General features: G+C 29.7%; 1 protein-coding gene across 1 annotated transcript; it reads right to left on the minus strand.

Annotated features, from left to right (window-relative positions):
* Positions 1 to 13224: 13224 nt before the first annotated feature.
* LOC107483801 (uncharacterized) lies at positions 13225 to 14949 on the minus strand. The gene is made up of 6 exons (XM_052260485.1): positions 14800 to 14949; positions 14341 to 14608; positions 14141 to 14237; positions 13691 to 13738; positions 13449 to 13581; positions 13225 to 13317 (listed from the first exon to the last, which is right to left on the minus strand). The coding sequence occupies exons 1-6, from the start codon at positions 14947 to 14949 to the stop codon at positions 13225 to 13227; spliced, it is 789 nt and encodes a 262-aa protein (XP_052116445.1).
* Positions 14950 to 15288: the final 339 nt, after the last annotated feature.

A 15288-nucleotide genomic window follows, 5' to 3' on the forward strand; every position in this document is an offset into this window, starting at 1 on the left:
CCTTTACAGCACCTCCGTTGTTACTTGGCTGAAGTTTAGTGTCTCGATATGTCAAAACCTGAAGATAATGAATTATCCGCCGAGTCACCGAGCAACACTGGTCTATCGCATAGATTGGAAGCACTGGGAGCCACCGCAGATGAGGACAGGTTGGTATCTTGTAGGAGGATATGAGCTTTTGAACATGGAAAAGTCCGGTGGTAGACTTTGCGGGTTGAGTGAGCGAGGTGAGACGATACAGAGAAAGACGAAGGAGCTTCAGTAAGTATGTTGTTGTCGAAGGAGCTTCAGTAAGTATGTTGTTGTCGCGTTTCTTTCCTTTTTTTTCGCTGGGGGAAAGGTGGAGAGAGTGGGTCATGACCTTTGGGTTTTTACTCTTTGCTACTGATTACACTGTTGATCTTCTTATACTTAAGAAAAAATTAAAAGAACACAAGAATAAAAGATAGTGAATTTTTTTTAAAAAAAGAGTATACTGGACCATTATGAATAATTAATTACTAATGATCATAAAAACTTTTAATATTCGAATTCTTAAGAAGCACTTATTTTTTTTAGTATTTATCACAATTAAAAAGAAGGGTTAAATCTTGAAAAAAATCTATCATAAATTATTTTCTTTATTTATTTCTGAGTTTTTTATATTAATAAATTTGATGTATCCTAAACTTTAAGTAATGTTCACATTTTTTTCAATTGTTTTTTCTAATGTTAATGCGCATAAAAATGACGAAAAATCACAAAATATTAAAACAATGATAAAAATATATATTAAAAGATATTTGCTACTTCTTAAATATGATAGATGTTAAAACAAACAGATGATTATTCTTAACAAATTTGGTACTAAAAGTATTTTTAATAGGACTTAATTAATGATAATGATCGTGAATTCAAATAATAAAAAACTGACCTTTTCTATTCTCAACTTCTAATCTCTTTTTAATTATATTTTTTTATATAATGTTGTAGTAGAATAACAATAAGACATTTTTATAAAATTTTAATCAACTAAAAGAAAATTACAACCAACTAATATTCACCATAATTATGGTTTGAAAAATTAATGTTTACTTTTTAATGATTCAAATGAAATTTATAAAAATATTTTACTTAAAAATTATGACTAAAATCACCAACAATCAGTTCTTTCTTCACTTTTGAACAGATATTCTTGTGTTCAAGTAAAACTTTTCTAAAAAAATTAAACGTGCCTCAACCTTGAACCAATAGCAAACTGCTCTGTAAGAATATACGATACATGTAAAAAAAATTGATCATTGTTACTAATTTTGATATTAAAATTCTTTTTAATAAGACTTAATTGATAATCTTGAGTTCAAGTAATAAAAAATTGACCTTTTATATTCTCAACTTGTCTCTTTTTTAATTAGATATTATTTTGATATAATCTTGAATAGAATAAGATTAACAGATTTTTATAAAATTTTAATCACCTCAAAGATAATTAGAACCAACTAATATTAATCATAATTATACCTTGAAAAAACCAACACTTACTTCTTAATGATTCAAATGAAATCTATAGACCACATAGAAAAGTATTTTAGTTAAAAATTATTACCCAAAATTACCAACAATCAGATCTTTCTTTACTTATGAACGGACCTTATCAAAGCAAAGTTAACATCCTAGAAATCTTTCTCGAGAGATGTGTATGCCAGTACCATGTTACCAACTTGTAATCAGAGTATCAAAGTAAAGGTAAAATCCTAGGAATCTTTTTCCACCACATAAGTAAAACCAGAATGAAACTTCAATACAAATGAAAAAAATGAATTTTATATAATGCAATCTGCAAATAATGGGAAATGAAAACAATAAGGACCACACTTCAAAATATATTATGCTGCAAACGAAGACCCACAAATGGCAAAATCACACTAATAGGTAATGGATCCAGTAAGAGCATAATTTTCGAGAAGCCAATTCACAAATAAATCAAAAAATTTTCTCTAGAAAATTAATTTAAACCCATCAATTATGAAGATTGACCTAGATGAAAATCAAATAAAAAATACAAACTTTTATCAATCATGCAAAATAGGTCAGCTAAAACTTCAAAATATTTGAAAAACAAAATAAATTCTACACCCAAAAAAAGGACAAATTTGAGACCAACCCACAACAATTGAAATTAACTAACCACTTTTTTTCTCATCCTAGATTAGAAAATAATTAAGGAGATTCATTAAAGTCTTACTTTAAAACTTTACCAACTTCCTGAAAATATATGAAGATAAGTGGATTTTTGTCCTAACAAAGATAAGATAACTTTTATTACTAAAGGAAACACGAGAGAGAGAGAGAGAGAGAGAGAGAGAGAGAGAGAGAGAGAGAGAGAATATTATCATCAGCACTGTGAGCAACACTGCTGCCTCCATCAGAACATAAGACACGATTAGACAAAGAATCAGCTAAAAATCATGATTCTTAGTGCATCAAAAAACAAATTGACCTGTGATGTCTAATATCACAGAGGGGAAACACCCTGTGAGCAAGACTGCTGCCTCCATCAGAAGATAAGACCCGAATAGACAAAGAATCAGCTAAAGAGTTCAGCTGTGATGTTATGCATCTATAAATAATAAAAAAATATATAACAAAATGCATACATATTAAAAAATAATGAGTCAAATATATGTTAAACAAAATAGAGATAGAATAAAAAAATAAAAAATTAAAAGAAAGAAGAAGAAGAAAAAAGAGAAAAAAGATTTATAAAAAAATAAAAAAGTATGAGAAACAGTAAATTGTAAATTTAATAATATACATCTCATGAATTTTTTTTAATAAATTCAAAAATATTTAACCTTTTTAAGTTGGTCAAATTTAAAAAGTGTGAAAAGATTATATATGAGCATGTAATCCATTAATGTGAGTATGAAAAGATTATATGTGACCGAAAAAGTTTGGGAATAGAAAGAAATTGTTCACATATAAACTTTTCACATTTTTTAAACTTGACTAAATTAAAAAAGTTAAATGATTTTTTAATTTATGAAAAAAATTAATGGGATGTATATTACTAAATTTACAATTTAATGTTTTAAATCCTTTTTTTAATTTTTTTTATAAATCTTTTTTCTCTTTTTCCTTCTTCTTTATAAATGCACAAAGTAATATTTTTTCACTAATTATTTATGAATGTATTAAGAGGAAATATATTTTTTCCAATAAAAAAGGGAAGAAAGAAATCATAAAAAGAATATGTCACAATAACAAGAACACACACATATATTTTCATAGATATAATTTTTTTCTTTTTCAAAACTCAGTAAAATAATTTATGTAGGAGTGATACTTATTTAGAGTGTTTCAATTTTCATTCTATTAACAGAAAAAAAAGAATTTCTTTGTATAAAAAAAGGAAGTAGAAATAAGTATAAATTATAACACAATTGAAAAGCAATAACAAGAACACACACATATTTATAATGTTTCAATTTTTATTCTATTAACAGAAAAAAATAACTTTCTTTGTATAAAAAAGGAAAATAGAAATAAGTACAAATTATTAACAGAAAAAAATACATTTTTTAATGATTTTGGGTTCATTATTTATATTATTGCATACATTTAAATAACTTGTAAGAATATATATATATATATACCAAACAAACCACATGTCTGTATATAATAATCATGGTTTAGACCACAACACAGAGAAACATACCCACACATAGAAATTTAAATATATGAAAGGAAACAATAAGTTTCATAAACATCAAAACTCTGAAAATGACTTGATATTATATACCAAAATAGATATGTTGACAACAGATTTTACCAATTTTCCAACTACTTAACACAACTAAGCAAAGTTTCGACAATTCTTTACAGAGTTGGAATTATATTATAGATATCTATATATATTCTAATGTAACAAATGATTAGCCACTACACTCATCCATCCTTTCAACAGTCTCGACAGTATTTTCACATTGTCCAAAAGCACTCCAAAGCTCTTCCCTAATAGTGAGAGGCTGATGATTTCCAAATAAATTCGAACCTTGTGAGGATGAGATTCTTGCATGAAAATCATGGTTAACAGTTTACAAATAACACAGCTAAATATAAGAACAGCGAATGAAGAAGCCACAAAAAAATAAAAAATAAAAAATAAAAAAAGATGAGAAAGAAACCAGGTATGATGAAACTTTGAAGAGTAATAAAACAAATATTAAACAAATAAAGTAAAAAAATTTAAGCGATACATATATAGGAATATATCTATCACTGTTCACATAGTTTAAAAAGAGATAAAGAATCAAAGTGAATTAGGTCAACAAATACCCAACAATTCCAGTTGAGAATAGAAATGGGTGAAGCCTAACCCATTGTAGGACTTGAGCTCGATGAACACTGAATGCTTGCATTGGAGTGAAACTGAACTGGATTCTTAAATTTAAAAGGAAAATGAGGAACAAAGGGATCCAGATCAAATTTCTAAATTGAACAACAAAGGAATAACACCAGTAACCATTAACACATGACACATGGAAAACACAGAACAATATAGCCAATTCAGGTTGACCTGATTAGAAAAAAAATGAGTAACTCAACATCAGATTCACTTAACAATCTTATCACCTGCTGTTGATTATCATGGCTAGAGTCCTCCAAAAACTTCACAATTTCAACATCGTCACATACTGCACGAACAACGTGAAGAGATGTGTTCAATTCATATCCAACAGGTCTAGGATCCACTATGAGCACAATTTTCTTGTTCATCAACTGAGAAATTATCCCATTCGAAACAGTGTAATCATTGGTTGACTAAGGAAAAAAAAGAGAAGGTACATTAGCAAAATTGACATACCTGAACCATAAATACTAAACCAAAAAGAAGGACAGCTAAATTAAATTGAAACCAAAATGATTACTTGGGAGGATTTTCTTTCGTCTATCAAAAAGTCTGATTAACTTTTTTTGAGTACTTGCATCACCTCATCATCCTCAAGTATGAAAATATTTCTACCATTTGAATGGGAAACAATAATTTTGATCCGATACCTAAATAATGTAAAGAAAAAAATTTACAGTTAGAAACATGTGCAGAAGATGCAATAAAGCAAAAAGAAAACTGGTACGAACAACTCTGAGAGAAAAAATAGATACCTTCCTATGGCATCAACACACTCAACTCTACACAGATAACAATAAAATACATTCCCAACATGAGAAATAGGTGCATTACACAAACAACAGTAGTACCATCACTTCTGATGTTTCAGCACATCAATAATCTCACCAATCAAAAAACAAATCTGATCCTGTAAAGAAACAATAATTGGTATATTATGATACATTTTTTTTATCATACTAAACATTTTGAAACACAGTTCAGATGGTTGAAAACAAAAACATAAATACTAACATTTCTTGATGCAGAAGAATATATCTTAGCACAAAGAATGTCAGCAAGCATCTCTTTAATGCTATGCGGTTGTATTGGAACACCAAATATGAGTTGGTTCTCATAACTTCTAAGCTGTCCATACCGAGAGAAGTCTTCAAATATTGGGCTAAAGGCCGAATCAAAACTAACATCCTTAAAATTTGGAAAGAAAACATGAATTATTAAACGCAACCAATTTTATAAAGTATGAGGCAAAATCATGTTGGCATGTAAAAGAAACGATTCAAAACAAGAGCCAAATAATTAGAAAATGGGGATCGACAAACTATATATAAAAATGATTCCTCCAATTCATCCATATCTAACATAAAGAAAGAGCACTAACCTTGATGCACTGATCAGCCTAAAGTTTGTTGAAAAATCGTGCATCACTAATGACATTGATGACTTTAAAGGTGCCACAATAACCCAGAGTGGTAATCCTCTTTGCTTGAACTTTGAAAATAATTTCTTTTCCAAGGAGTTTATGAAAAAACTGTGGACAGTATCGGTGCTCAATTCTCTGTCATAGATATTGAAAAGTGATCACTAATTATTGGACAAAAATAAAGTATAAGAAATACTTATTCGTAGAGTATACAGCAATAAAATATAAGTGGATAAACCATACATCGATTTCATCTTCTAACAACAAAAACATATCAGAACAGGTTCTCCCTAATAGCTTAGTGGCTGGGCTGTCCAACAAGACAAACATTCCAGAAGAAGTACAGTCTTCAACAAGTATCTTAATCCTGTAACTATAACAAAGAAAGTAAACATGAGATTAACCTATTTCTGAGTCCAAGAAGAGGCTGATACATGAAGGGAACTTATATTATTGAATCAGAACACATGAAAATAAATTTGTAAATCATAACCTGGATTTATCTTATCATAAAATGCTGAACTTCTCTGCTGCACAGCTGACAATGGAACACATTATCATCACCTATAATAGGATGATCGCAAACACAAGAAAAAAACACCACTCCAGATCTTCAACAATCTCCTTAATTTTTCCAACCATAAGAATTGTCCATCCTGTTAGAAAAAAAATTATGAATTGAATCGGCAAGGGATGTCTACAATTTTCAAAAATCAATTAACATGAGTACTTCTTAAATAGCACTAAAACATGTTAAAAAAACTAATAGTGCACACCTCATTGTTTGCCTTAAGATTATCAATAGTGTGTATTAGCTTCTAATCAAAAGATTCATCATCAATTACACATACTAAATCCCCAACCTCATTACTATGAAGTCTACTGAAATGGTGGCTCGCAATACCATATCTATTTAAAACGAAAAAAGAAAATTAATATTAGGATAAAAGAATTTCAAGAAGAGAGTTATAGAGTGACACAAAGAGAAAGAGAGAAATAGAAAGAGATAGAGAGAGAGTGAGTGATAGAGAGGGAGGCACAAAGTTCGAGTTTAGAGAGGCAAAACTTAAAGAGAACTGGATAAAACTAACTGATTCAGAAAATTCACAATTTTCTGCATATCAGGGTTGATCAAAACTCGGGAAATATTGATGACATTTTGGAGACTGACTTTATCTACAAATCCGAAATGATAATAAGAAGAAATTAATTCATAAAGAAAGTATTCATTGGTATAAAAAAATATTTAAACAAATCAAACTAAGACATGTGCAACATGGACAACTCTTCACCTCCATTGACTTTGATCTTGAAAGATTGCAGAATTACAACAGGTGGTCTCTGGTACCTTTTCAAACTATTCATGTCTATAAGAGCAGGACAATCACCAACAAAATTACAAGAGATTTTCTTCCTGGGTAATGATTATAAGAAAGGATGGACAAGAATAGAATAATTCAAGAGTAGTAAAAAAACAAGAAAAACAAACACAAGGTAATTTTAAAAAAGGATGAGAAACAGAAACAGAATCGATACCCATCAGCAAAAACTTCAAGGGTCAGAACTTTCAATATCTTTCCATTACACTCAACATCCCTTCTCTTTTTCAATCCACAAAGGACCCCAACGAAATCTGTTTAGTAACATTATAGAAGACAATATTAAACCCTCAGATAGAATACCATGAGACATTTATTTGAATTTTTATTAATTTCAATTTAAAACACCTTTATAATGGTTCATATTCCAAAAAGTGAAACTTACCTATTAAGTACTCATAATCAACGCACTTTTAAAGAATCTGGTCCATAGAAGTTACACTTAAACCAGGGTTGGGTATGAATGTACTTGCAGCAGCAACAACAGAGGTACTACACTTGAAAAGGATGCAAAATCGATGTCTTGTAACCCTAACCAATCCACGATTGGGTATCACTTTGAAATCGGAAATAATGAACACTTCTCCTTCTTTTAACTGATCAATAAAACTTGTAATCAGATTATCCTCAACAGTTGCTTGGATTTTGTGGTGCTGAAAAAAATAGGAAAAAAAACACCTCAGCCTTTATAAATATTATACCATTAGACATTAGATGCTAAAAATTATCACATATAGAATTTTAAAAAACATAATTTAGTTAACTAAAACATGAGTTTTTGATAGAACATACGCGCGCACACACACAGACACACACACATACATATTCACCTGCTTATCCATTAAGACCATGTGTAAGAGTTTCTGCATATTTTCATTAACAATCGTAGCATCTTCCCAAATGGTCAAGATCTTAGCCTCAATACTCCATGCTTCCTTCCATGGAGAGATTTTTCCAAGAGCATCAATAGCTACACTCATCTTATCTTATAAATAGTAGAGATGAAAGAATGTAGATGAAAAAAATAGAAAGCAAAATGTTGGCAAGAGAAAACTGTGTCGGATCTGAGTCTTATCTCAATGGAAGGGAATGCAAGAGAAGAAAAACCAAGTAAGGAACAAGTGATACCTTCTGAGAGATCAGCACAATACTCCATCACCTCATCACTACTTATAGTAGAGAAATGAGCAACCCTGTAACGCAAAGCTTGTAGAATACGTTTCTGTTGAAGTCCTTGCATAGATTGATTGATTGATTATCATATGACTTTCAATGTGTCCATACTTAATTAAATTACATATACTCATACCTCTATATATAGCTATGTCATATCAACCTATCTATGAATCTATATACATCTATCTATCTATCTACTATCTATAACCCAACCATACATATTGATTCATGATATCTTTGACTATATAATTATACTATTCCCCACCAATATGAGTGGTGAGATAGAACACATGATCAAGATTTATCCAAATAAAAATAAAATAAAAACTACAAACTTTTATCAACCATGCCCAACAGTTCAGCTGAAACTCCAAGAGAACTGAAAAAGAAAGTAAAAACTACACCCAAAAAAGATAAATTTCAAACCAACCCAGACTAATTCAAAATCAACAAATCATTTGTTTTGTGGTCGGTAATTTTATTTTTAACCTGAAACAGAATTGAACTTAAAAAACAATATCCCTTTTTCAAATTGTTATCTTTTAAATATAGTAGAGCTCCCAATAACAAAAGGGTTTGGAGAAATTTCAATTGAATAAATGTTGACATCCTAGTTTGATTATTATCACCATAGATTTTAAGGACACCATTTTCCTGAGATCAAATATGAAAAAAACCCTACAAATGAAAAGAAGTATACTGTCCCAACAGTCCCTGTATAAACGGTATACTCCCTTGCATGCTTCGCACTTGAATCCTTTCTCTCGTTCACTACCTGAACACACTCACAAAGAAAACAAATGACCCAAAACAGCTGGTAAGAAAAATAAAAAAACCGATCACAAATGAACATAGTTTCTACACAAATAACTCAGAATAAAAATTATTTAACTTAACTTTGTTGCAAATTTTCAGACCCCATCTCCATTTTCAGTGGAACCCGGTTGCAATTTCAGATCCAAAACCACCTCCATTCTCAATTGATCTCTTATACATCTTCATCTACCAAGAGATTACAGTATAAAAATTAGGAAATTAGAATTCTATTTTAAACAAAAGGAATCAAATCACATAGAGCACGAAAATGTCGACCGAAGTGGGTAACCTTGATGCACAGTTTTTTGACGGAGAGAAAACTCGGATAATCCAATAAACGATCCAGAAACACAAACCGCATGGGGATAAAAAAACGGGTTGAGGATGCTGAGCGACCAATCGGGGTCAGAACAACCACAGAGAAGGAAAACGCAGGAACGTGAGAGTGGCAACAGCTAGCAAAAGAAGAAAAGAGAAAGATAGGGCTGAGGTCTCGGTAAGGAAGGAGAAAGTTATGAGGAAGATGACTATTGATGTTCCAACCCATTGAGCACCGAACAAAAAAATGAAACCAAAATAAACCAATACTAAACATTGGAAGATTATTATAATGCTGTTTTATTAATCCAATACTACTGTAATTAAAAGCAAATAAAATGAGCTACAATGAAAGCTCATTCTTAAACACTCCTTATTAAGTATGGAGTGCTGTCCATTTTGTTAATTGGTTAAATCTGAACTATTTATTTATTATATCTTATTTGAATGGTCTGGGTTTAAAAACCTAACTTGTTAATTAGATGGACCATTTTTTTATGTTTTAAATTCTTTTATAAATTTTAGATATTAGCTTGAACTCCAAAACAAAAATAAAATAATATAAAAATATTAAAATTAACATATCTGTACAACAAAAGAAATTACTGGTCTTTAAAAATAAAATAAATAATATACGAAAAAAAGTTGAAAATATGCGTACTAAATTATGAAAAAAAGAGATATTAGAATCTTAATAAAAAATTAATATTAAATATATATTAGGTATATAATATGAAAATTTAAATAAATTTTATTTTGTCTAAAATAAAATTATAATATTAAATATAAATACAATAATAGAAGTTTTTATGTTATATAAAAGAATATTTAAAATATATATTATTTTGTGTTATAGCTTTAGTGATTGATGAGACGGCTGATGCAAAAACACCCTACCATCACGACCACGCCACTGACACCCCTACCCTATGATAACGATATGACGTTCACCTCACTAAGCAAACTAATTAAAATTGTATATATATGTATATTAATTAGATTTATATATTATTATAAAAGAATATTCAAAATTTATTATTTTGTTTTAAAGATATATTATGAGTTTTTTATTAAAATAAGATTTTCTTTTTTTTTCCGTTCAAATATCATGGAAAAAAATTTACACCACAATTCAATAAACATTATATGAGTTCTTTTAGGTGAGCATGAAAAGAGTACACCAATAAGTTTAAAGTTTAATTATTTTTTAATAAATTGACAAAAAAATACAAATAATTCTTTAAATATAAATGTATTTTAATTTTTTATGTTATTACGTACACGTTAAGGATAATTTAAAATAAAATTTAATAGACTTGTTGTAACTACAATATATTTTGTTTTTTGACTGCGTTGTCAACAAAAAAATCCTTTTATGAACACCAGAGTTCTTCTACAAAATCAATTCTGTATTTGGAGTTAACCGGCTTCCATATTTATATTTCAATTTAAAATGTTATAAATTTTTAAATGAAGACAAGATATATATTTTTTAATAACAATTAAATTTAACTTTAGCTTGAATACATTTAAAAATGTAAATGTAAAACATTTTATTAACCAACGTCTATATCTTTTTGGCCGATTATAATTTTTTCTTTTTTTATAAACATGGTAATAATTAATTAATTATTGAGCCAGTTCATTTGAAATTGATCAAATAAACGAAGATTTTCTTTTCTTGTAATTAAAAAGAACTTTCATTAAATACATAAATATCACAATTTTATTCATATTAGAATTCAACAGACACTAAGTATCACAAATCAAACAACAATTTAACGTAGTATGTGAACACATTAAATTAAAAAGTATGCAGATCCTCCACATCCTCATGATCGCTTTCACATTGGCTAAAAGCATCTTCAACTTCAAGCATAGAATCAACCAGAACATGAATCTGAAGAAAATTGAAATCCTCTTAGTTATTGATATTTTTAAACACTAATAATTGAACAAATTATAAAAAATATACAATAAATCTTATGGTCATTCATCTCAGCAGCAGCCTCAAAAACATTAATAACAGAGGCATCATCCCAGATTTGTTGAATAATATACACAGATCGATTCATCTCATAACCCACAGGCTTAGCATCAACCATGAATACAACTTTTTTGTGCAAAAGACTTAAAATGAGTTTCAATGGAACAACTTTGCAATAAGATCCCTAAAAACCCAAAAAAAAAAAAAACAAAACAAAATACTTAACAAATACGTCAATAAGAATTTATGTTTTCTCTAGCAATTTCAAAAGAAACAAAATTACTATATCTATATCTCTATACTAATTAAAACAACAATTGGATGACAACCTGACTCAACTCTGGGTGATTATCCGAAAAGCTCGAGCATCTTGTCTTTATTATTTGGACAACTTCACGATCTTTAAGAATAAATATATTGTTCCCATTTGAATGAGACACTACAACCTTCAAGCAGAACCTTCCAAAGCATGAGAAAAAAAAATGAAAATTTGAGTTAACATTGAAATAATAAATAGTTACGAAAACAGAATAAAATGAAACAACAAAACACCTTCAGACAGCATTAATGCATTGAAGTTGACATAGATCACATGATAAAATATTTTTATTAGTTGACACAAGCGAACCACATAAACAAGTTGAAAACCACCACTTATGATTCTTCAAGACAGATGATATAATTTCCAGAATAAAAACAAAACCACCCTGCAGCAAAAAAGAAAGGATTACAGCATTTAAAATTTCAAATAATTTACAAAACTATTATTTACTAACTTTTCGAGCTATGATATAACAAGACTAACAAAAACAAATTATCTAAGAGATTTTATTGCAAATGAGGAAAAAAATACGTTATCAGCATCAGAATAACAGCGGTTCGGTGAAATAAGATCAGTGATAATATCTTCAATAATTTCTAATTGAATAGCATTATCACATACTACTTGAGTCTTGTAATCTTCGCCAGTTGCATACTACAAGTAGCTATCATAGATTAGTGGAAAAATGGGACCATGAAACATTGCCTGGGATAAGTTGGTTAGAATAAGTATGAAATCCATTGATTCAGAAAAAATAATTGCATGAACATGTTGTAACATAAGGTGAGGAATCATACATTGATATAATCATCCGCTGCAACTAGTTCCGGATTATGACTAAAGACATTTACAATTTTAAAGCAACTGGAGTATTCTGGATCAACTGCAGAATCAATTTCAACCTTGAAAACTTTCTCCTCTCCAACAGCATGATCAAACATTTGTGGAGAATATGACCGACAAACCTTAGGAGTTTAATATAAAAGAATCAATAAACTTGAACACAAAATATAAATAATAAAGATTAAATGAGGTTCAGTATGAAAGAGTTCATACTGCAAGCACACTAGGATCAATAGGAAATTCTTCTTCTATCCTGAGAAATGCTTCAGAACAGGTTCTTCCAAATAGTTTTGTTGCCGCATTATCAAGCAAAACAAATAAAACAGTACACCGAGCAGCCTAAATCTTTACCCGAATCCCATATCTAACAGAATTAACAACCAAGAATCATAACTAAAACCAAGAAATCTGCTTAACAACACATAAAGTGGCGCATAACAAAGAAGTAACAAAAAATCCATAAGATTATTAATTAATCTATTCCAAAATAAAGTTACATATGAAGCTCACTTGACCATAATATGCTTAACATATGAACCACAAGCATCACAAAGGTAGAGATCCTCATGCTCAACAACGGCATGACCACACACACGTGTAGTACCACCAATCTGGTTTATTCATAACTTCCTTAATTGTCCCAATAACCAAGTAATGAGAATCCTGTAAAATTTTAAAAACAATGATATACTATACAATAATAATTAACAAATCAGATTATAAAACCCAAGACACATGTTTAAAAAATTCAAGTTTAAGTATTAAACGAAGAGTTTGCCAATCTAAAATAGTACCCCATTATCTGAATGAAGATCTTGAATATTACTGATCTCTTTGGGATTGAAATAATCACCATCAACTTTAGAAACTAAGTATCCAAGGTCATTGGTCACAAGTCTTGAGAATCCATAACTGGCTACACTAAATCTACACACAACATACAATAAATAATCTTAATAACACAAAACATATACATGAACACCAACAAAATAATCATGGCAGCTTTTAGGTTTTCAATATTTTTAACACAACTAACCTGCTTAGGAACTCAACAGACTCAGGAATGTCAGGATTATTGAATAACCTAGAGACATTTATCACATTCTGTAGGATTACCCCACATGCATGCAAGAATCCTATTCTATTAGCCTCAAACCATATTTATATTAGAAGCTCAAAAAACAGAAAGCTAAATGTTAGAGTAAAAATTCGCTGAATATGAGTGAAACTAACCTTCAATTGCTTTGATTTTAAAAGACTCGAGGACAACCAGGGGAGATCTTGCATATTTTGTAACTTATCATATTCTAACAGATCACAAGCATCTCCAAATACATTGCATTGTACCCTTTTGTTGAATAGATAAGTTTCAAAAGATTAAAAGGATCAAACTATATATTTATTCTTATAAACATAAAGACTGGAAGAAAAAATTAGAATTAATAGAAGATAATTACTGATATAGGAGACAGTGAGAGAGATATACCCATCAGCAAAGACTTCTAGCACCACTGCTTTGACCAGTTTTCCATCTGATGCCACATCTCTTTCTTTTCGAACACCAGTAATAATCCCAACAAAATCTAATAATTAGATTAAAACATATACAAATTTGAATCAGAAACCACACATTTTAAAACATAATACTATGATAGTAAAAGGGAAGAGCAAAAAACTTGTACGAACCAATGAGGAAATTATGGTCCTTTGTCATTTGATCAATTTCATCCATTGATGCTAAACATAGACCCAAATGAGGTATCCTTGGAGATACCACAGAAACAACAGAGGTGTTGTATTGGAACAAAAGTCTGAACCGATGTTTTATCACTCTGTTCAAACCGGTGTTCGGTACAACTGTAAAATGGGTCATCAAGTACACATCCCCTTCATTTAGAGACAAGGCAAATTTTGATATAAGCTGATCTCTAATGGTGGCCTGGATCTTGTTTAACTGCAGTTGAAAAAAATGCTTCATATTTTGAATTTATTAACTTATTTAGGTATCCAAACAGCATAACAACACTTGATTAAAAAAATAAAACAACAAAAACATATCAGTTTCCAATCTTCCCTTCTGCATATTAAAAAAAAAAAGAAAACTTGCAACAACCTAAGGAAATGCTAATATAAAATAAAACTCACCTTCTCATCCATTAAGACCATATGCAACAGATTTTGAGAAAGATCCAAAGCAGGATTCTTGTGGTACCACAACTTCACAACTTTAACATGCACTTTCCATGATTCTCTCCACGGAGTGATTTTGTCCACCAGATCAACACGGTTATTCATTCCCAAAATATGAAAGATAAGAACACCAAAATTAGAAAATATACACAAAAGAACTCAGAACGAAGATGAGAAGATAAACACATGAGTTGGAGTTATAAACTCCCAAATTTAAGAAAAACTAAAGCTTACAATGTAAGCTTCACATATAGGACAGAGATAGACTAATAGGCATATATAGATTGATATGGCTACACACATCATTTAGGAAGATATCACAAGTTACCAAATACTCATGGAAAAAGAGCAAAAACAATATGGGAAGAGACCTGTTGCAAATTACCAAATACCTACCACATATAGTTGATTTGACAATTCACAATAAAGCAAAAAGAGAATTTC

This window comes from Arachis duranensis, chromosome 4 (assembly GCF_000817695.3).
Source record: "Arachis duranensis cultivar V14167 chromosome 4, aradu.V14167.gnm2.J7QH, whole genome shotgun sequence".
Lineage (NCBI taxonomy): Eukaryota > Viridiplantae > Streptophyta > Magnoliopsida > Fabales > Fabaceae > Arachis > Arachis duranensis.

Excerpts from the sequence above, each read along its gene's own strand:
- LOC107483801 (XM_052260485.1), bottom strand. The coding sequence starts at position 14,949 with ATGAATAACCGTGTTGATCTGGTGGACAAAATCACTCCGTGGAGAGAA. Across the intron at positions 14,609-14,799 it reads TGGTCTTAATGGATGAGAAG|TTAAACAAGATCCAGGCCAC; the intron begins GTGAGTTTTATT and ends TTTCAACTGCAG. Across the intron at positions 14,238-14,340 it reads GGACCATAATTTCCTCATTG|ATTTTGTTGGGATTATTACT; the intron begins GTTCGTACAAGT and ends TCTAATTATTAG.